Source organism: Sorex araneus, chromosome X (assembly GCF_027595985.1).
Source record: "Sorex araneus isolate mSorAra2 chromosome X, mSorAra2.pri, whole genome shotgun sequence".
In the NCBI taxonomy this organism is placed as follows: domain Eukaryota; kingdom Metazoa; phylum Chordata; class Mammalia; order Eulipotyphla; family Soricidae; genus Sorex; species Sorex araneus.
Genome location: NC_073313.1, coordinates 321,277,437 through 321,299,652, shown reverse-complemented (window position 1 = coordinate 321,299,652; position 22,216 = coordinate 321,277,437). Strand labels below are relative to the sequence as shown.

The 22,216-nt window shown below is 36.7% G+C and overlaps 1 protein-coding gene across 1 annotated transcript in view; it reads left to right on the top strand.

Annotated features, from left to right (window-relative positions):
• Nucleotides 1-1,573: 1,573 nt before the first annotated feature.
• The window catches only part of FANCL (FA complementation group L), a 73,844-nt gene continuing 53,201 nt past the window's right edge, over nt 1,574-22,216 (top strand). Inside the window, exons 1-4 of the mRNA XM_055121329.1 lie at nt 1,574-1,666; nt 14,176-14,234; nt 16,732-16,792; nt 19,780-19,836. Coding sequence (XP_054977304.1) covers nt 1,574-1,666; nt 14,176-14,234; nt 16,732-16,792; nt 19,780-19,836 — 270 coding nt within the window. The remainder of the gene's footprint in view (nt 1,667-14,175; nt 14,235-16,731; nt 16,793-19,779; nt 19,837-22,216) is intronic.

The window sequence follows — 22,216 nt, the reverse complement described above, 5'->3', positions numbered from 1 at the left end:
TATCTATATCTAAATTTTAACTTTCTTATTCTTCTACTCTTCCTTAATATTGGCATTTTCGAAGGTTCTTTCTACATTTCTCAGTAGACTGCTTATGCAAATATTAATCTCATTAATATTAATAATTGGCATCCAATCCTTTTCTATTACTGGTGAGTACTGAGACAAAAACACCTAGGATAAAACTGAAAGTTTACACAATAAAGAAAAACACTAACTGAAAGTGTTTTAAATTTGATTGAAAATTATAAAAATATAAAAATACAACAAAGGGAAAGTTTCCTTCCAGTACAACTTCATTGCCTGTTATCTTATCCCTCAGAATAACTACTGCTAAAATACTGTAAGTATATTTAATATGTCACATTTTAACAATAAACATACTATTTTAGAATTTGTATTTTTCATTCTATATGTTTTGATGTTTTCTGGTAGAGCATATCGATAGAGAGTTTGCTCTTAGGACAGACTTTAGGCTACTAATTTTTTGCAGCTGGTCAAACAGGATATTTTGAAAATCCTGAACTTCAGTGATGATATGTATGCAGTTGTCAGAATGATTCCAAATTGAAATCTTGTTGATACTGGGTAATTGTTCATTGGCTTCTAACCTCTGAAGATATTAAGTATTTTCTGTAGATCTGGGGCTGTCTCAGGCTATGGTATGAATAAACAGTGAATCCTGCACATTTCATGTGGGCAGATACAGTAGCGAGTATACATCACTCAATGTGGAATACTATAGGATAGCGGTTGAATCACTGAATTAAATATCCTTATATCACACCTCACTTTGTTACCTGGCCATTGGGTTTCTTAGATTTCACCAATAAAGAACAATCATTTACATACCAAACTACCATGAACAGTAATTTAGATAGCTTTTCCTTAAATACTAAGATATCTAGCAACACGTCTTCTGAAAAATGGCTGTCTAAACAATTAGTTATGAGGAACCAGACATAAAAAGCAAACTGCCGTTGGCTATTAATTATATGCTTCAGTGTATCAGTGATGGGGGAGCAGGCGGTGAAAATGGTGAAGTGGAGAACATTTTACAAAGATAACATCTGTACAAGGAAATTAAATTGGTACTTGAGCAAGGTTTCTATTAGTTCCTAAATCCACAAAGGTCACTTTGAAGAGGTGTTAACAGGGGTCCGTGGACATGTCAAACTGTGGTCAGTGCTGTAAAGCAAAAGAGGGTATTGTAGATTTGGAGGCTGGGCTAGCTGGGATCTCTAGAGGTTTAGGGTTCATTTGGTCTTTCCAGGTCTCTGTCCTCGTCTCTTCATTCCGCCCTATGCCCACTCCTAACCATTTTAACTTGGATGAAAGTCTAATTACTCGAAAAGTAATTTACTGTCAAGTCAAATTACTTTCCTTACCTCTACACCTTGCAAACAGGCGGGCGCTAGACAGGGAGCCGTGCCTGCAGAATACCGCGGGCTTTTTCCCGCCAACGCCCGCAGGGCCGCCTCTAGGTGTCCGGCGGTGGGGGTGGGGGCGGAACTGCGCATGTGCACGCCCAGGCCGGCCGTCAGCTTCTCCGCGGCTCCTCCGACCGCGCGCTATGGAGGCGGAAGCGGACCTGTTGCGCCAGTTCCCGCTCCTTCTGCCCCAGAACCGGGCCAGAACCGTGTATGAGGGATTCATTTCCGCTCAGGTACCCCATCACTTGTTGCCCTTTCGCTAGCAGAGCCTCCTGTAGCGGCTCAGATCCTACCCCGAACATCTAAGAGGATTTGGGGCCCCCGACCTGTGGGCTTTGTAAAGGAAAGAGCGTAACGACACCTCAGAGGTTAGAATTTTGAGGACAGCGGCGTTTTCTGGAATCCGAGCGGTTGCGGCCGCTTCCGCGCCGAGGCGGGAAAGGTTCTTTCACAGTTGGCGCGTCCGGAGATGCGTGCGTGGGGCGGGGTCGGGCGCGGTGTGGGCGGGGCCGGGCGCGGCGTGGGCGGGGCCACACCCCAGCGCCTTGCTCCTTGCTGAATTTTTTCCTCCAATTGCCCTCTCTCTGGGGTCTCTGAAGGTGGATGACCATTGGTGGGTGGAGACCGTGCCAGTTTACAGTATGTTTCCTGTAGTTATCAACGTTTTGGAGGAAACCCACCTGTTGTCTGCAAATCATGGGTGTACCTGCGCATGTCTGTACATTTCGTGCAACTCTTGACTGGAGTTCATTACTTTGGCCTGTGCTAAGCGAACTCTTTTGAAGCTGATTGGTTACACGTGCTGGATTTTAAAATTTACAAAGCACTTTCCTAGTACAGCGTCTCAGTCCTCAGTTCTTTGAAGGCAGATCGTAAATACGTGCTAAAACTGGGATTGGAGAGATAGTGCACGTGCCTTACACTGACCATAGCTGACATCCTGTCTGTACTCTGAACCAGCCAGGCGAATTCCTGGGCACAGAGCCAGAAGTAACTGACCCCCTGAGTAATGTCCCCCCATACCTCCCCATCATGAGAAACTAAAGCATTGTTTTGGTTTAGTAGTTGAGTACATCAGGGTAATCACAAGAGACTCCCTTGAGCACAGGCTGCCAGATTCCACTCTTGGAATTTCCCATTCCACATTTGCAGCAGGGTAGCATATGCTATTAGGATCGGTTAGACTTTTAAGAATAAACTTGCTCCCTAACATTTACACACACTTGCTCCCTAACATTTACACTCAACATCATGCTCCTACCCCACTAGCACATAGGTGTTTTGAAAACACGGGTCTTATTCTTGGAACAACCTTGTGTTTATTTCATTTGACAGTTTCTGGTTGAGATCAGGACCCCTGTGCTCCACTGTTGTCCTGAATTAGCTGAACAGCCTTGAGCAGATTTCACTCTTGGTTTCCTCCTTCACCAACTAGGAGTTGCTTCTCATACCAAACTTATACTCATACTCCTTCAAGGAGTGAATATTGATAGTTCGTTTTCTTCAAGGAGTTTGTTTCTTTCATCTAGGTTTATGATTAACTTTTAGCATAATAACATGCAAAATATAACTTGTATTTTCTATGTTCACTTCCTTTCAATATCTTTATTCTGTGATGATGTTACCTACATTGGATATATCTCTATATATGTGTATATACTTATATATATATATTGCCGACACCCCCAAACTTTATTGCTTTACATTACAAATATTTATTATTATGATTTCTGGGAGGGACTTAACCTAAAGGTGTTGAACATTATTTCTCCTGAACTTGAGATGAAAGTGTTACCAAAACGTCATCTAAAGGTTTGTCTAGAGTTGGAAGATTTGTTTCAAGATGTTCCTTTATGTAAACATTGAATGGCACCCTTCATTTTTTTCATTGTCCGGGTAAGACCTGAATCTCTTTAAGAGCTGCTTGACTGTCATCATAGCATGGCAGCCAGATTCTCTGAGATATGTAACAGAGCAAGTAGGAAGTTTCATAATGTCTTTTAGCCCTAAACCTCTGAAGTTATGTATATTTGCATTTTATTTATATATTAATTTATATATAGTATATCAATAATGTATGTGAAATTTATGTTTCTTATATGCATTATATTGCTCTTACTTTATTTACTTTATATTTGTTGGAAACAAGTGAATATTTAAAACAAGAAAGGAGAAGCACCAACTCTTGAAGAAGTATTCAAAGGATTATGGAAATATTTTGTAGGCCACATTCAATCTTCAGTCTTGTTACTGGTATTTTTAAAAAATATTCTCTTTCCCAGTGCAGTTGTATAGAAATTAATACATTTTATTGATCTCTTTAAAGTTCACATTTTTGGTTTCATTGATTTTATTTTTCTATATTTTTTTGTTTCTGCTTCAGTGACTTCTGATGTTTAGTTTCTTGAAGTTTAGGTAGAACTGTAGGTCACTGATAACAAAAACTTTCTTTTATTATACAGATATTAAATACAATAAAATTTCCTTAAAACATTGCTTTTTATCACTCAGATTATAGTAGAATATTATCATCACTGTCATCCTGTTGCTCATCGATTTGCTTGAGCAGGCACCAGTAACATCTCCGTGTGAGACTTGTTGTTACTGTTTTTGGTATATTGAATACTCCACAGGTAGCTTGCCAGGCTCTGCCATGGGGGCGAGATACTCTGATAGCTTGCTGGGCTCTTCAGAGAGGGGTGGAGGAATCGAACCTGGGTTGGCTGCATGCAAGGTAAATGCCCTACCCGCTGTACTGTTGCTCCAGCCCTCATAGTAGAATTTTTTGTGGGGTAAGTTTGGGCCACATCTGGCATTTCTCACAGGCAATTCCTGGTCAACAATGACTTCTGGCAGTGCTTTGGATGCCATATGGGGTGCTGGGGATTAAAACTGGAGTCAGTCATGTGCAAGGCAAGTGCCTTAATCCCTATTTTATCTATATTTTTCAGTTTAAATACTGATTTTTTTCTTTGTCCCATTTGCTAATTAAAGAACAATGTATGTTTGTAATTGAGATTTTTCGCATTACCTTCTTGATACTGATTTATAGTTTTAGTTACAAGATTTGTATGATTCATATGATTTGTTCATATGAACTTTTGTTTCAGAGAAGGCCTAGACTATGGTCTATTTTAGTAAGTGGTCTGCATATTATTCAAAAGGGTATGTTGCTATTGTATGAAGGATTCTAAGATACCAATAGGTCTGTAGATTTATAATGCTACTGAGGTTTTTTGCATCCTCACTGATTCTCTGCTTACTCTGTTATTGAAAAGGGGTATTGGAATCTCAGACTATAAATACTGATGTTTCAATTTATACTTTTAATTTCTATTAGTTATGACTTTATAGATGTTGGAGTTCTTTTATTAGGTACATAAGGTTTTAACATTGTAAAGTTTTGGGATTGGGGGGCCGGAGTGGTAGTACAGTGGGGAGTACGTTTGCCTTGTACTCGGCCCATCCGGTTTCAATCCCTGGCATCCCATGTGGTCCCCCAAGCTATGCCAGGAGTAATTCCTGAGTGCAGAGCCAGGAGTAACCCCTGAGCATCACTGGATGAGACCCAAAAAGAAAAACAAAAAAGTTTTGGGATTGGGGGCTGGAGCAATAGTTCATTGGGTAGGGTGCTCTCCTTGTATGAGTCTGACCTGGGATTTGGTCCCTGGCACGACATATGGTCCCCTGAGCCCACCAGCATTGATCTTTGAGCACAGGAATAAGAGCACAGCTGGGTGCCCTCCCCACCCCCAAAATTAATTAGGGTTGTGGAAAGTTCTTTTGATGAACTGATTTCTTTATGGTTTGAAATGACCCTTCTTATTCTTGGTAAAAATGTTTATATTTTATTATTTAACACTGGGATATGTGTTTTCTGATACAGCTCTCTTTTGTTATGTTGGCATAGTTATTTTCCCATTTTTTATTTTCTAAATATTTTTGTATAATAGGATGTTGCTTTGTAGTTCTCCTATGTATTCATTTTTAAAAATTATTTTTGTACTTTTTAATGTATTTTCTATTGAATTCCTTTTTATAATTGTACTATCGCCTCTGTTGGCTTGTTAGCGGTTATTTTTGTTTATTTATTTTTATTTCCTATGTCTCTATGTTAGTGTTCATGGTACATGTATTATAAACTTGTTATGGTTTAGCTTAAGTAATGAATAATGTTAGGATTCTATTTTATATGAGCTATTGTTTTATTATCTTTTTTTTTACTGTTTTCTCTAGGGTTTACATTATGCATCCTTAACTCGAGATCTGTTTTCAAGCATAACATATCCCTACAGTATCAGAATATTATGTCTATTTTCCAACTCCTGCCTTCTGTCTTACTGTAATACAATTTATCTTATAACTCTCCTAATACATTACAATTTATTTTCTTAAAAAGAATATTTTTATTACTATTTAAAGATTTTATTTAAATAGTAGTATAACAGTTGCAAAATATTGGTCAGGTGGTACAGAATTCACATATACTACACCTTTCCCTCAAAAACTTGGGTTTTTCTAGTCGGGCCTGTGCTCGGCTCCGGCCGGCCGGGTTTTCGGCCCGGGCGCCCATGCCCCTGCAGAGCCGGTGGATGTGGAACAAGCGGGAACCAGAGACAGCTTTAGGAATTGGTTTCTGGCAGAATTTTCCCAGGACTTTATACAGAAATCCAAAACCGCGCGGACGCGGCAGCGTCCGCGCGACTTAACATTTATAATTGTCATCAATGTGAAAGGGTTCTATTTGAACAGGTCAGACTTGGGGGGGAAACTCCAAATAATAACAGTAAGTTTTTGTTGAAATATTGAAGGTTCTTAATGTAACAGCCACCTCTGGACTATGAGCTAAGCAAAAGCCCCACGCTGGCCAACGTGGCGTGGAGTACACCATACTATGAGGCGCAGGAAGGGGGATGAGGGGGAAAAATTAAAAAAAAAAAATGGAAAAGGAAAAAGAGAAAAAAAAAGAGAGAGAGAGAGTTATGTCAACTATATTGAGTTTTGTGTTGAATTATGGAATGTAATCAAGGTAAAGAAAAAATGAAGTGAAATTCATTAGTTATACAGTAGGGGGTAGGGGGTGGGGGCGGGGGGTAAACTGGGGTTTCTGGTGGTGGAATTTGGGCACTGGTGAAGGGATGGGTGTTTGAATATTGTATAACTGACATATAAACCTGAGAACTTTGTAACTTTCCACATGGTGATTTAATAAAAATTAAAAAAAAAAAACTTGGGTTTTTCCTATTATTATTATATTAGTTTGTTATATTCACTGGTTAATGAGCTTTTATTAGTACATTACAAGTTCAAGTTAATACTTTATTCACATTTCCTATATTTTAACGTAATGACTCTTTTCAGTTTCAGGATCTAATCCAAGATCTCTACTGCATTTATCATGTTCCTTCAGTCTTTTCTTGTCACTGATAATTTCTCTGACTTTCCTTATTTTGATTACCTTGATTTCTTGATGATCGTGAAATGACCCTCTATAGAGGAGTAATAATGCCAGTGTATTATAGATAACTACTCTCCTGGAAACTGTCAGTCTTTCTCTTGATTAGACTGGTATTATACATTTTTGAAAGGAATATTACATTTTCACTGTATCTTATCTAGGTACATGCCATTTATACGGTCTACTGATACTTATGTTGACCTGGATCAGTTGGTTAGTGTTTGTCATGTTTCTCTGAAAAGTTTCTTTTTTTTTTTTTTTTTATTTTTTTTTTTTAATTTTTTATTGTGGAAAGTTACAAAGTTACAAAGTTTTCAGGTTTAAATCTCAGTTATACAATGCTCGAATACCCATCCCTTCACCAGTGCTCATATTCCACAAAAGTTTCTGAGTACCCCTCCGTACTTTACTGTTTAGAAGGGAATCACTGTGAATAGAGCTGGTTTATGGAGAGACGGGTTATACTTATTTTATTTTATTTATTTATTTTTTGCTTTTTTTTTTGGGTCACACCTGGCGATGCACAGGAGTTATTCCTGGCTCTGCACTCGGACATTACTCCTGGCGGTGCTCAGGGGACCATATGGGATGCTGGGAATCGAACCCAGGTCGGCCAAGTGAAAGGCAAACACCCTACCCGCTGTGCTATCGCTCCAGCCCCCTATACTTATTTTAACTTAAAAAGAATATCTGTGTAATTTATCTGGGATTATTCTGTATGGTCAGTTAATTTACCTTCCCAATTTATTCAACTATTTATTAGATAAATAGGTAAGGACTTACATGTATTTATTTTATATTTCCAGTTATAATCTTGGACGAGATCAGGTTATAGGGTTGTGTATCTGTAGACTTAATTTATAGTCCAATACTGTCTTGTTCAGATTTTTTCAGCCTTTTCACAGTTATCCTTCAAAGAGTTTTTTTAAGTTAGAAAAAAGACCTTTACATATATATATATATTTTCACAAGTATATAAATTAAAAATTAATAGTATGAATCATTATATGATAATATGTTAAAAATTAACACGAAGTAGCTATATCCTACAAGCATACAATTTAATCAGAAAAGAAGACAATTCCGAAAGAGAGAGACAGACCTAGAAAGATTGCACTCATCTGTGGAACATAGAATAATAGACTATAAGACTAATGCCCAAGAATAGTAGAAATAAGTACCAGGAGATTGTTTCCATGGCTTGGAGGCTGGTCTCTCATTCTGGGTAACTCAGGGAAGGGACCACCAAGTAAAATGTGGTTGGAGGTCATGTGGGGGAAGGGTGAGGCTGACGGAATACAGACTAGAGACTGAACACAATGGCCACTCAACATCTTTATTGCAAACCACAACACCTAATCAGAGAGAGAGAACAAAAGGGAATTTCCTGCCATAGTGGCAGGGTGGGGTGGGGGGAGACAGGACTGGGGAGGGGGGGGAGGGATGTTGGGTTTACTGGTGGTGGAGAATGGGCACTGGTGAAGGGATGGGTTATCGAACTTTGTATGGGGAAACATGAGCACAAAGATGTATGGATCTGTAACTGTACCCTCACGATGACTCTCTAATTAAAAATAAACTAATAAAAAAAAAGAAAAGAAGACAATTAAAAATTTAAGGGAAAATCTGAATAGGCCTATCACTGTCGTCCTGATGTTCATCGATTTGCTCGAGCGGGCACCAGTAACATCTCCATTGTAAGACTTGTTGTTATTGTTTTTTGGCATATGGAATATGCCACACGGGTAGGTAGCTTGCCAGGCTCTGCCATGGAGGCAAGATACTCTCGGTAGCTTGCCAGGCTCTCTGAGAGGGGCAGAAGAATTGAACTTGGATCGGCCGTGTGCAAGGCAAATGCCCTACCCACTGTGCTATCGCTACAGTCTGAATAGACCTATAAGGGTTTAAAAGTGTGTTTTTATAAACATTTTTTTAATCTGTTGTTTTTGTATTTGCTTTAATTGATTTCTCCTCTTCATTTTGAGTCTTTCATATTTCTTTTTGTACATACTATATTTTATTTGAATGCTGTACTTTTTGCTTTTGTGTCTTAAATGTTATTAAAATGCTTTCTGAGCTGCATCCAAATTACTGGCTAAAAATCTGATCTTTATAGCTTTTATATATTTTGCTCATCAGAACTTAAACAATTCTTAGCTTAATTTGTCCTGACCACTGAGGCAATACTATTTGATAATATTTGTTTGATATCTCTTATTATTTAAGGGGGCTGGAGCACAGCGGTAAGGCGTTTGCCTTGCACACAGCTGACCCGGGTTTGATTCCCCCGCCCCTCTCAGAGAGCCTGGCAAACTATCGAGAGTATCTTGCCTGCATGGCAGAGCCTGGCAAGCTACTCGTGGTGTATTCGATATGCCAAACAAGTCTCACAATGGAGCCGACACCGGTGCCTGCTCGAGCAAATCGATGAGCAACGGGATGACAGTACAGTAATTATTTAAGGGTTTCTGCTCTGTTGGAACTTGACTACCACCTTATATGAATTCCAAGCTTTTTTTTGCACACTCCATCTTATGCTTTTCCACCTTTCGGTGGTGTTTTTTTTTTCTTTTTTTTTTTAAATTTTATTTATTTTTTATTGAATCACCATGTGGAAAGTTACAAAGTTCTCAAATTTATGTCTCAGTTACATAATGCTCAAACACCCATCCCTTCACCTGTGCCCATATTCCACCACCAAAGACCCCAGTATAGCTCCCACCTCCTGCCCCCCACCCCTATCCCTGCCTGCTTAGTTGATAAATTTCACTTCATTTTCACTTTACCTTGATTACATTCCATATTTCAACACAACATTCACTATTGTTGGAGTTTTCCCCCAAGAAAGACAGCCCTACTGCCAATGCAGCATTTGATAATTAGTTTTTCATTGCTAAAACTGGAGAGATATGAAGTCCCGTTGTTTCAAGTGCATAGAGTTTTTCCCCCCTCCTTCCTGCGCCACCAAGTTCGTGCCTGCTTAATGAATAGTCCTCATATTATGGCTGACACCACGCCGCCCTACGAGAAAAAAGGATATTTCCAGTCCTCGGCTGGCGTGGGGCTATGGCTTAGTTCAGTCTAGAGACATGGTTGCAAGTAGTTTCTGGAACCGGAAGTAGTCTAGTTAGGCTCTGGATTCTGGTTGATCAGCAACATCGTGGCCATTCAAAAGTGTGGCCACCCGGGTCGAGTCTCGGCGGAGTATGTGCTGGTATCGGCCCGAGACTTCCCAAGCATCCCGCTGTTCCAAGTATATAGTTTTTTTTTCCCTCCCATTCCCACGCCTCTAAGTTCCTGCCTGCTTAATAGACTTCATAATATGGTGGACACCGCACCGCGTTTCTCCCAGAAAAGGGAAAAGAACCGAGAAAGAAGGATATTTCCTCACCTTGGCCGGTGTGGGGCTTTGGCTTAGTTCACAGTCTAAAGAAATAGCTGCTACTTTGATTACCTTCAATATTTCAACAAAATACTCGGTACTATTATTTGGAGTTTCCCCCCACAGTAAGAGACCTGCTAAAAAGGAACCTTTTCACGTTGCTGACAGTCAGGAGAAATCCCAAATCAGGTTTGGGATTTCTATATGAAGTCCAGGGAAAATTCTTTTAGTAATTGCATCACTGCAATCTTTTACTTCCCTTTTGTGGTGCTCATATGATGGAGAAGCCTGGAGAGAAGAACCGTGCCCCGCTGGAGGCCCATGGGCCAGTAGCTCCGATCACACAGTTTGGAGGCATTTTTGGGGCGCTGCTTGTGTCCAAAGGAGTTCACTTGCCTCCGGGGTCGAGCTCGAGTGGCAGCAGAAAAGTCGGTGGTGTTTTTATAGCAATGAAGCAATCGGTACTTACTTAGCTGAAGATTTTCACTCATGAAGCCTCTAAAGTTCACATTGTAAAGTTTACGTTATATGGTTTTCCTTTTCTGTGTGTTCTTTCTACTTTGTTCTTGTGAACTGTCATGCTTTTCTTTCCCTGACTCATCTTTCTTCTCTAATCATGCTCTTTATGGCTAGAAATCCTAGTCTTATACCCTGAAAATTCTGTACAGAAGTAGGCCTTTTGCCTTGGACCAGGCCTTCTGGGATTTGATCTCCAGCACCCCATATAGCCCTGCTAGGAGTGATTCCTGAGCACAGAGCCAGGAGTAAATGCTGAGCATTGCAGGGTGTGGCTCCAAAACAATAAAATATAAACAGAAAGTTCTCTAAGTAGAAAGGCTTTACAATCAAAGGATTTTCTAACATGTTCCCTTTCTTCAGAGGCAACTGTCCTGCAGTGCCTGGTCGACTTTTGTACTTTTGGAATCGTAGTTTTATTTTTGTTTTTCCCATTTAAAAAAATGTGTTAAGGTTGTTAAATTCTGGTTGTTTTCCTATTTAATAAATGTGTTAAGCTGCTTTTATTTTAAAAATCTGTACAGTAAGATACATGTCCTAGGATGGGTTATGAGTCGCTTTTTTCATAACGATTGATCTCCTTTTTAGTATGACTTTCCATAAGGTATACTTGGATTATAATTTTAAAAATATATCTTTTACCATTATCTTTTTGTTTTCAAAGTATCCAATTATTTATGTTTTGGGATATCCTTGCCAATTTGCTGCTACAGATATTCTTGTCTGATAGTCTATTTTGAAAAAAAATTATTCTCATTTGATAATTTTCTTGCTTTCTCTGCCTCATGAAATTTTGTTCTGTTCGTCCTTGTGCTTCTTTTATTCTCTTATTTTAAAAGCACTTAAAATTTTTTTAATAGTTTGTTTTAAATTTTAGGATCATGTACAAATACTCATTTGTAATATTTAAAATTCAGTATTATAATTTATTTTGGAAAGTGTTTTTGTGTATTCAAGGGGTTATTATCACATGAATGTTTTCTATTATTTGATTTTTTTGTTTCATAGTTTGGCCTACATAAGGAGCAGTATCTTTTATGAACAGTTTGATTCCTTGCAGTAGTTTATAAAATTCCTAGTTCATAAAAACTGTCTTCTACTAGTAAAGGACTTGCTCAGTAGTGAGCTTTACTGGAAAGTAATTTATTTACATATTTTATTTTCAACAGGTAATTTCAAATATATAGTGTTTCTTGTCTTTTGCTTTTGCTGAAGTCATAGGATTTTTGTGACTTTGATAGTAATGCTAATCTGCATACCTTTTATTCACGGAAAATATAGAGATTCAAATTTAGGCAGCTGTCTATAATTTTACTTCTTGCAATCAGAAAACAGGTTTCTTGAGAGCAATTAATTTTTTAAAAACATGCTTTAACTAAAGTGAACTAATTTTGGACATTTTCTTGAATCAGAAAAGTATTTTGGCATGTAACATGGCATTTGACCTTTTCAGTTGGCTGGATTTTGCAAATAAGGATCTTTCAAATTTTATTCTTTCAGATAACAGATCAGTAGAGTAGTTTTGCTATTTTTCATGTAAATTTTGAATTCCAGATTGTTCTTACATCCATGTGTGAGATGTCTATAGAGTTAGGTTAAAGTTACTACATAATACCTTTTAGTGCTTTAATGAAATAGTGAATTATTGTTACTTGACCTTTTCAAAAGGTCAGTGGTACATTTTGTTTCATTTTTTTAAAGGACATTTAAATGTAATGAAAGTCAGAACTGTAATATTACCATGAAAGTAAAGGTTATGGGGTACATTTAATTGTGTTCCTCTATTTTTGAAACTGCTTTGAGGGAGACTGTGCTAAAATTCTCTTTGTAATTGTTTTTCAAGAATTTTATTACTCTTTTTCATTTTGTACTGTTGGAGTAAAAGATTATATTTCTGTTTGTCTTTTCTGCTTACCTTTGCCCAGATTTTATGTGTATTATTCTATTTAAGGTACGAAGTTTAAGCTGCTTACCCATTTTACTTTGTCAAGAAAGTAATGTCAAACATATTTTTCAGAGAACAGATTTTCCTTCCTTAGAAAGATGAGCAAAACTGGTGTATACATTCAACCATAGAGGTAGTATTTAAATTAAAAGAAATAATTCTGTTTTACTAAGTCAAAGAATGAGACAATTAAGTATATTTTAATTCATGGAAATACCTGCATGTTTAAATGATATGTTCAAGGGTATTTTTATTTTATTAAAATTAAAATATGAACTCTTTATTTATACATTATTTACTATGATTCTTCTTCCAAATTGGTTAAACTTTTTAAGGAATTTCCTTTTTCATAAACATTTTCCTAAGAAACATTCTGAATTTTCGTCTATAGTAACTGTTTTTAGTAATTTTTGAATTTATGTGAATTACTGTCTTTAAAAGTAACAATGTATCTTATTTTTTTGTTTTCCAGTAATTAATAGTTTTCTCACAGTTTTTAACCTTCCTTTAAATTCACTGTTCTCTTGCTTATATTTAACAAGCGTAAAGTTTTAGAGTTGATGCCTTTTAGAAAATACTACTTTTAAAAATTTTTTGTGTGTTGAACTTTATTTTATGACCAAAATTCAAGAAACAAATTCTTTTTTTTTTTTTTTTTTTGCTTTTTGGGTCACACCTGGCGATGCACAGGGGTTACTCCTGGCTCTGCACTCAGGAATTACTCCTGGTGGTGCTCAGGGGACCATATGGGATGCTGGGATTTGAACCCGGGTCGGCCGCGTGCAAGGCAAACGCCCTACCCGCTGTGCTATCCTCCAGCCCCACAAGAAACAAATTCTTGGGTTTATGAACCAGTATATCTAAATCTTGTTTCTAACTTTATTTATTTATTTATTATTTAAGGTTACTTTTTCTGTTTTGGCTTTTTCAGTCCTTTTTTGTTGTTGTTGTTTTTTTCTTTTTTGTGCCACACCCAGCGATGCGGGGGGGGCGGGGGGGGACACGACTATATGGGATACTGGGGATCTAACCCGGGTTGGCTGTGTGCAAGGCAAACACCCTATCCACTGTACTATCTCTTCGGCCCTTTCTCTCTTTTTTTTAACTGAACTTTTAATTTTGTTTTATTAAGATACCCTGATTTACAAAGTTATTTCTAGTTGAGTTTTGGTCATACTGTTTCTCAGCACCAGCCCCATCACCAGTGTCAGCTTCCCTCCATCAGTGTACCCAGGTTCTCTCACACCCCACCCTTCCACCTCCCAGCCGGTCTCCTTAGTAGACACATTTTTAATCTGGGATGTTTTGGTTTGAATCTCCAGCTCCTGGTGTTGCTGACTCTTTGGTTTGGATCTAGCGGTTTCTCTGTGATTCTCTTTCTGCTTTGTGCTTTAGGTGAAAGATGAGAAGATAAGTGAATCCTTTTTTATGTTTTCTACAGGGAAGAGATTTCCACATTAAAATTTTGTTGCCTGGAGATTTACAAATGAAAAATGCAAGGTGATGTGGTATTTTGTTGTATATTTGCATCTTAAAGGGCATAATAAGTACATTTGGTATAAACTTATTATACATTTGGTTACATTTGGTACATTTGATTTATTCAGTTTGTTTTACTTGATAAGTTTATTAGTCAGTCAATCAGAAACATTTTTGAGTTTTCCCAACCATTTTGTAAATTTTCCTGATGCTGAGGTGCTGTTCAAGTGTAACACATTATTTTTTCTCTAATAATTGTTTTATTTGAATAAATAATAATTGTGTATACTTCACTAAGAAGTTCTAAACTGACACATAAAGAAAAGTACAACAGAATTAGAAGATTTTATTTCTAACTTTTGACATATTGATTATGTGTATATTTAGTCTGTGGAAATAGTAACGTAGCCCATTGACAGAGACAACCTACTTAGAAATGCTGTAAAATGAGACTGCAAATTGAGACATCATCTAAATCTGTTCCTAAATATCTCTTGAGGTAGAATGGAGGAACAGTCTATAGAGTTATTTAAGAGTGTGATCGACAGGATTTTGTGGTTTACTGGAAGTAGAAAATAGGAGGAAAAGGGGACTGTATTTTCCAAGTTTCTGGGTCAATTAAGCTAGATAGAAGGTCATAGACCATGGATGGAGAAGTAGAAGAGAAATTTCCTTTAGACAATAGTTATGAAAGCTCAGGAGGAGATTTTAGTTGGTGTGGTACTTGAGTATGAGACAGAAAGTACATGTATGTGGCAGTCATGGTAGGAATGGGAGCTGAGATAAAGGGTTGTATAGATTTGCTAGTGCTGCATTTGTGGAGTGAAAATAGAAAACCAGAGACAGAAATTTGAAGGCATTTCAACAATTAAAGGACTGGTTAATAAAGAGAAACTTGGGAAATGACTAAGGGCTAGAGACTGAAGAGGAAAATTGGACAAGAGTGCCGTTAAAACCAAATGAAAAAGGATTAAAGAGGGAATGGTTAACAGTGGTAAAGGAATCAGGTTAGATATGAATAGAATGTGGCCAGGAACTAGAAGCCTGGTTGTGTTTGGTTTTGGAGTTGGTGAGTGGGTAGGAAGGAAATGTAAGCAGTATGAATTAGCATGAAGTAAAGGAAAACCTAGACAAGGGTGTGTAGTAAAGGAAGAGTTGTAATTTTTTTTTTCTATTTTATTCAATCACCGTGAAAAAAGTTACGAAGCTTTCAGGTTTAAGTCTCAGTCATATAATGATTACACCCTCATCCCTTCATCAGTGCACATGTTCCACCACCAAGAACCCCAATATACCCCCCCTCCCACCTGAGTGGCTAATGATCTTCACTTTATTCTCTCTATACTTTGAATACATTCAATATTTCAATAGAGAACTCACTATTATTGTTTGGAATTTTCTCCCAACAATCAAGTCTGCTGAAGAGGCATCATTTAATAATTTGTTTTCCATTGCTGAGAATGAAGATTTTATGAGCTCTTGGATTTTGGATTTCTGATATTTTAGCTCAGTTCACAGTCTAGATGCGTTTCTATAAGGAGCTGCTGGGTGCCAAAATGGGTAAGAGTTGTAATTTTTAAGATGAGATTTCCTTGAGCAAGTTTCTATGTTGTAGGATAAGGAAGCAGAAATAAGTTAAGAATAGCACAGTAAAGGGATAGTAACTTATACCACCAACCTGATGACAGGAATGGAAAGCAACTTTGAGAGGGAGTTTCTCATGGAAAAGTATATTAACTTCTCTGTTACTAAGAGAAGAGGAGGAAGAGAAAGATGGGAAAGGGGTTAGAATATTCAGATTGGAGGGAGATGTGATAGTCTGAAAAGGCTTTGGCTGGGAAAACTCAGATGCTTTACTATACTTCTAAGCTGGTAAAAGCAGTTTCTAGAAGGGTTACCTAGCAGGCAGCAATGAGAGCAAAACTGAAGTAAGCCAGTACATAGACAAAAATGAATTTAGTTAAAAACAGGTATACTTTTAGTTTATATTAATCTGGAATTTGAAGAATATATACATATACATTTCTTCAATACATATCCGGTATGTTATAAACAAAACTATTAGTTTGGGAGTCTAGAAAATGACTCTGTGTCAAAGTGCTTTCCAGCAAGTACAAGGTAACAAGTTCAAACCTCATCGCCACCTGCATATGCTGAAACAGTCCCCACATCTCGATTTAAGTTAATTTATCCTTGTCGAGGGAAACAAATATTTTTTATTTAGCCTATCTTGGAATAAATTCTAGTTTACTCGTAAACATTGCTTTGGCTCTGTTAATGTAAGAAGAAAGATGAACAACTATTATGTCTTTTACTGGTTGCTGTTATTTCTATTTTGAAGTAAAATCTGTACCAACAGCTTGAAGACAAGACTTTCAAAAGTATCAGTGGTAAAAAATTATTGACTTATAAGAATTATGTTTATGTCATACTTTTCTATGTACATACTGTTGTTAGCATACAAATATGTCTTTTTCTTTTCATTCTGACAATGAGTTTTGTTCTATTATAATTTCAGATTACTATGCAGTTGGCAGCTGAGAACAATACTTAGTGGATACCATCAAATAATACAACAGGCAAGTCCTTTAAAAGATTTATGTATAAAGCCTAGAATAAAAACTCACTGATTTCACTCTGTTAAAAGACTTGTTTGGCAGAATATTGCAATAAAGTGGTTTAACAGTTGCTGAATTTTGTGGGTTTCATTTCTGTCTTTCAAATACCTTAAGAATTCATACCTTTCATAAAATGTTTTCTGATTAAGAACCCTCTGTAGATCTCCAGGCAGCATCTGTGTTTAAACTGATTTCTATGCTAGTGACTTTAGGGTCTTCAAATACATTCACCTTTACCCCTACCTATCACTTTATGAGTGATGTTTGTGCTGAGACTGAAAAGTGGTAGGCTGGAAAAAATCCAGGATCCATTTAGGAATTGCCAGGCAGTTTTGGAAAAATGGATTGTAAATCTTTAGTACAGCAAAAGATGGGTGGTGAAAATGATTTGGGATCCTGTATGTATACATGAGAGTAGATAAAAAGGTATTTATATATATATATATATATATATATATATACATATATATATAATTTTACAACTGGAAGTTTATACCTTTTGACTACCTTTTTTTCCATTTTATTTACCCTCACCCCCACTCCAATGTAGTTGTTCTTACTATTTAGGCTCCTCTACTAAAAATACTTTTTAAGGATTAGAGAAATTTTTTTGAAGTCACTGTTCCTAAAAATAATGAAATCACTCTTAGAGAACAATGACTGTAAGTGGAATTGCATTTCTTTCGATGCTTTTTTTTGAGTGTTTTTTTGTCATTTTTATCTACCCTCTGTTTTAAGAGCAAGTTGTCATATGTAATTGACAATTATTATATACTATATATACTATAATAATTATACACTATATATTATATATTACATATACTATATATTATATACTGTATAATAATTATTATATATACCATATATACTGTATATAATTATAATTATATTATAATTATTATATACTACCAATTATTATATACTAAGGTTTGGGGGACGAATCTGTTGCATATTTAAATAAACTGAAAAAATGTGTCATTAAGACTGGGTATAAGATCTAAAACTTTCTCTTCACCAGCTTATCAAGAGGTTTCCTAGAAAAAATTCCCAATTACTTATTAATCTCATCCTTATTCTCTAACTAGTTTTGTTTTTTGCGTTTGTTTTATTCCAAAGTCCAGGTGAATATATTGTTCTTTCCTTAAATCGTTTTTAATTTTAGTAAATAATGCATTAGGGTTTTACTATTTTTTTTTTCTGTTAGGGACAGGTCACTTTTAAACTTTGTAGGTCTTTCTGAAAATCTTTTAAACTTTGTAGGTCTTCCTGAAAACCTTACTCCTAAGTACTTTGTACTGCCATTGTTAGCACCAAAGTAGCTGTGACAAGAGATAAGCAAATGGGGATTGTGGCATTTCAGTCCAACTTTATTTTAAAGCAGGTTTTCGGTTGGATTTAATTGTAGTTTGTAGACTCTGAGTATAATTTATTACTAGTTTTGTAAAATAAGAGGGGACTGTATACAATAGTGTTTCACAGAGTCAGGGTGCTAGAATGATCCAGGGGGATTGGTAGAAGGAACAGGTGCAAATTGGGGCCTTTTCTGTTTTACTCAAAGAGGTACATTTCAGTGGGGTGCTGAGTGATTTATTTTTCACTAAAAAGTAGGTGACAGGTCAAATAAATTTGGGAGCATATGAAATAGAAGGGAGAGTGAAAGTTTTGTTCTATATTCATATCCCAACTAAAGTTATATTAAAATGTAATGATATATTTTATGCCACATTAAGGCTCATTTATCTAAAAGGAGCAAACAAAGTCAAGTATTTACTTTGTTCATAACAATGTGGTATTAGGGCAGTGTATCACAATAAAGTAGCAAAAACTATTCTGATTTCACACAGAGAAATGCTTCAGAATTTTATCAAAGAAAAATTTAAACTTGATAATTTAAACTATAATTCTGCTCTAGTTATTTTCTTTTATTTTAAGAATGAAGCTCTTGGGGCTTTAGCATGTGGGGTATTTGTTTTGCATGTGGCCAACTCGGGTTTGATCCTTTGCACCCCATAGAGTCTGCAAGCCCCATCAGGAGTGGTATCTGAGTACAGGGCCAGAAGTAAGCCCCGAGCACCACTGGGTATGGACCAAAACCAAAACAAACAAAATGAATGAAGCTCTAGGAAATGGAACCATAAAATATTTTTACTTTAGAAGCTATTTTATCATTTAATTATAATTGTTTTACCCATTTAAAGGCTTGTTCCTTTTGAATTAATATGACGTAGTTGTGAAAGAACAAAAATAAATCTTAAGGGAGAACAATAGAATCATATTATGAATTAGAAATTGATTTATCAGATTGTGTTTTGTTTTGTTTTTGGCTTGGGGCCACACCCAGGGGTACTCTAGGCTTTCTCTTGGCTCTGAGTTCAGGGGTCACTCCTGACAGGTTTGAAGGGACCTTTGAGGTGCCAGGATCCAACCACTGTCAGCCATATGCAAGACAAGCTCCCTACCTGCCTTCTTATCTCTCTCGCCCTAGATTTCTTTAATTGTATAATTTTCTCCATTTTTTTTTGTATTTTACAGTGATCTTTCTTTTTCCCTCATATCACTTATATGAGAGCACCAAATCCTCTGTGTCTCTTTTTTAGAAAACTTTGATATGGTTTAATTAATTTGTAAAAGTGACAGTAAACCATATTGATAAATTAAAGATATGTGTGAAGCGTTAAGTGACATTCTCACACAGTTTAGTAGCCCTCACCAAAACAAATTGGAGGGCTTTAATTAGATTTTCTAAGTGAAATTGATAGGATTAGGAGGGATGGTGATACTTTCGTTCTTAGATCTTAAAGATATAGCTAATAAATATATATTACATTCAATTTATATATAGCTAAAATGATTATAATATTCATATTCACATGAACCTTTATTGTATTTGTTTAGTTCATGCAGCATGCATTGTACAAAAGTTAATTGGAAATGTGGTTTTGATCTAGAGAATGAAGCACTCTCCTGATCTATTGAGCTTTATGATGGAGTTGAAGATGGTCTTGGTAAGACATACACTGCTGCAGTATTTTATGATAGTTTTCGTTTGTTTTTCTGTAGTTCTTTTAAGAACGCATCTAATTTGAGTTAATACTTTAAACTCCCAGTCCGTTGAATGTTTTATTTTATTGTGTGTATGAATGAAGGTATTAGCTTTTTCTTTATAACTGTGAAGAACAGAATTGTATGTATGTAGGGACAAACTTGACTGCATCCTAAGTTAGATACTCCTAACAAACACTATCTTGGACAGGCAATTAACACATAAAATGTGTTCCTGGATAGCCACACTTCAATATAATAAAATGTATGCATAAGTTTGTATACAGCTGCAGGTTTCTGAGTAATTTGTTATAGACTTGGAGCGATAGCACAGCGGGTAGGGCTTTGCACCGGGACAACAGTGCTGTGCTTTAGTGCAGTGCAGACTTTTCAGCATACAAATAATTACAGTAATTATAATTGATTATTCAGTAAATAAATTATGAATACATTATTCTTTTGATATATTTTTTAAATTTAATACAAGGTTACAACAAAAATAAAATAAAGAGGAAGGACATAGTGAAATCCTTGGATCTGTGACTTAATTCCCACATATTGCTAGTTGTGTTCCTTCTGACTTAGAAGAGAAAAACTAGTATTTGGAAGTAAATTCTGGGCAGTGCATTCATTCCTTTATGCGTATCTTAGTATGTCTGTCTTACAATTAAGGGTTTTTTTTTTCTGTTTTATTTTGTTTTGTGGCCACACCTGGCAGTGATTTACTTCTGCCTCTGTGCTCAGGGGGTCTAACTACTGGTGGGGCTCCGAGGACCATATGGGTGGGGTGGCAGGGATCGAATGCAGCTCGGCCACATGCAAGGGATTCTCCTACCAGCTGTACTATCTCTGTAGTCCCCGTAAGTGGGGGCCATCAGAGGCACACCTGGGTCTGCTCTATTGAGGTTCTCTAGGGCCACATTCATTGGTGTTTGGGGGTGGGATGGGACTGTGGTGCTGGGACTGAACTCAGGGTCTTGGATTTGCAAGGTGCATGCCTGTGAGCCATCTCCCCAATTCCTGAATTCTGTTTTAATTTTCATAAATACATTGGAAGTAGTATTTTTAAATAAGCCTTTGATAAAATGTTAGTATCAGAACAGAGTTTAAAAATTAACTTCTAAAGTTTAAATTTTGAATTTTAAACCCTAGAAGATAAAGATTACCAATTTTATCAAAGAGCAAAATATAATAACCTTAAAAATACCTGGAGAAGAAGTGGGTCATTTTCTAAATTCCCGGAGGAAAATACTGAAAAGTGTCTTTTATCTTTTAAAAATCATTTTAATATTTTGTAAACAGAATATGGAACCAGAATAAAACTGTATACTCTTGTTATTTATACAAATATTAAAAACAATTTTGTTAACTTAGGCACTGTGATTTACAATTGTGTCTGTAATGGGTTCAGGTAAACAGTGTCAACGTCCTGCCACAAATGACCCCATGTTGCCTCTCACTGAAGTTAACTTTATTATGTTATAAACATAGTTCATTTACTCAATTACTTTTAAAAAACTTTAAAATGTTTCAGACTAAAATTAAATACTGAGATTGCTTTTTGATTCAAAAATCTGTTTAATATGTTAGTTATTGGGCCAGGCCAAAGCGCCACAATACTCAATTATAAGTTGAGAACATGGTCATAGACAAATGCTGTCATGATCCAAAAGTAACGATGAGACTAGGACTCTGCTGGGGTTAGGAAGACTAACCTGGCCTGAGGACTGTGATCTGGAATATGTAGTGAATGTCCTCAGGGAGAACCAAACTTTAAGTCTGATATATCTCTTACTGTGCTCATACAGAATGACATTGCTAGAAATATTAGAAGTAAATTTACTATAACTATTTAAATGGATTACTTGCTGAGGAAGGAAGAAAGTGACACACCCTTGTTTGGATCCCACCCTTGAGCGAATCTCCTAGTAATCTGGAGTAATCTCCTTAGATGAGATTTTGTTAATTTCCTGGAGAAATATTCTTACCCCTCTTTGTTGATTTGTTAATGTTCAACCCACCTTTGTGTCACCACCCTATGTGATTGCTGTATAAACTAAGACTGTAAGTGGGAGAGGGGGGCAGAGGCAAAACAGAAGCAAGGAGAAGAAACAGAAGCGGAGAGAAGATGGAGGCAAGACAAAAGACATAGGAGAAGACACAGAAGCAAGAGGGAAGACAGAGAAGCAGAGAGAAGACACAGAACCAGAGACAGTTAAGAGGTCGGAAGAGACCAGAGGAGAGACTACAGAGACAGAGGCAGAGATACAGAGACAGACAGAAGAGAGCACAGCGGCACACAAGGAAGTGGAGCACAAGGAGGTGCCATTCTGATTCGGTCCA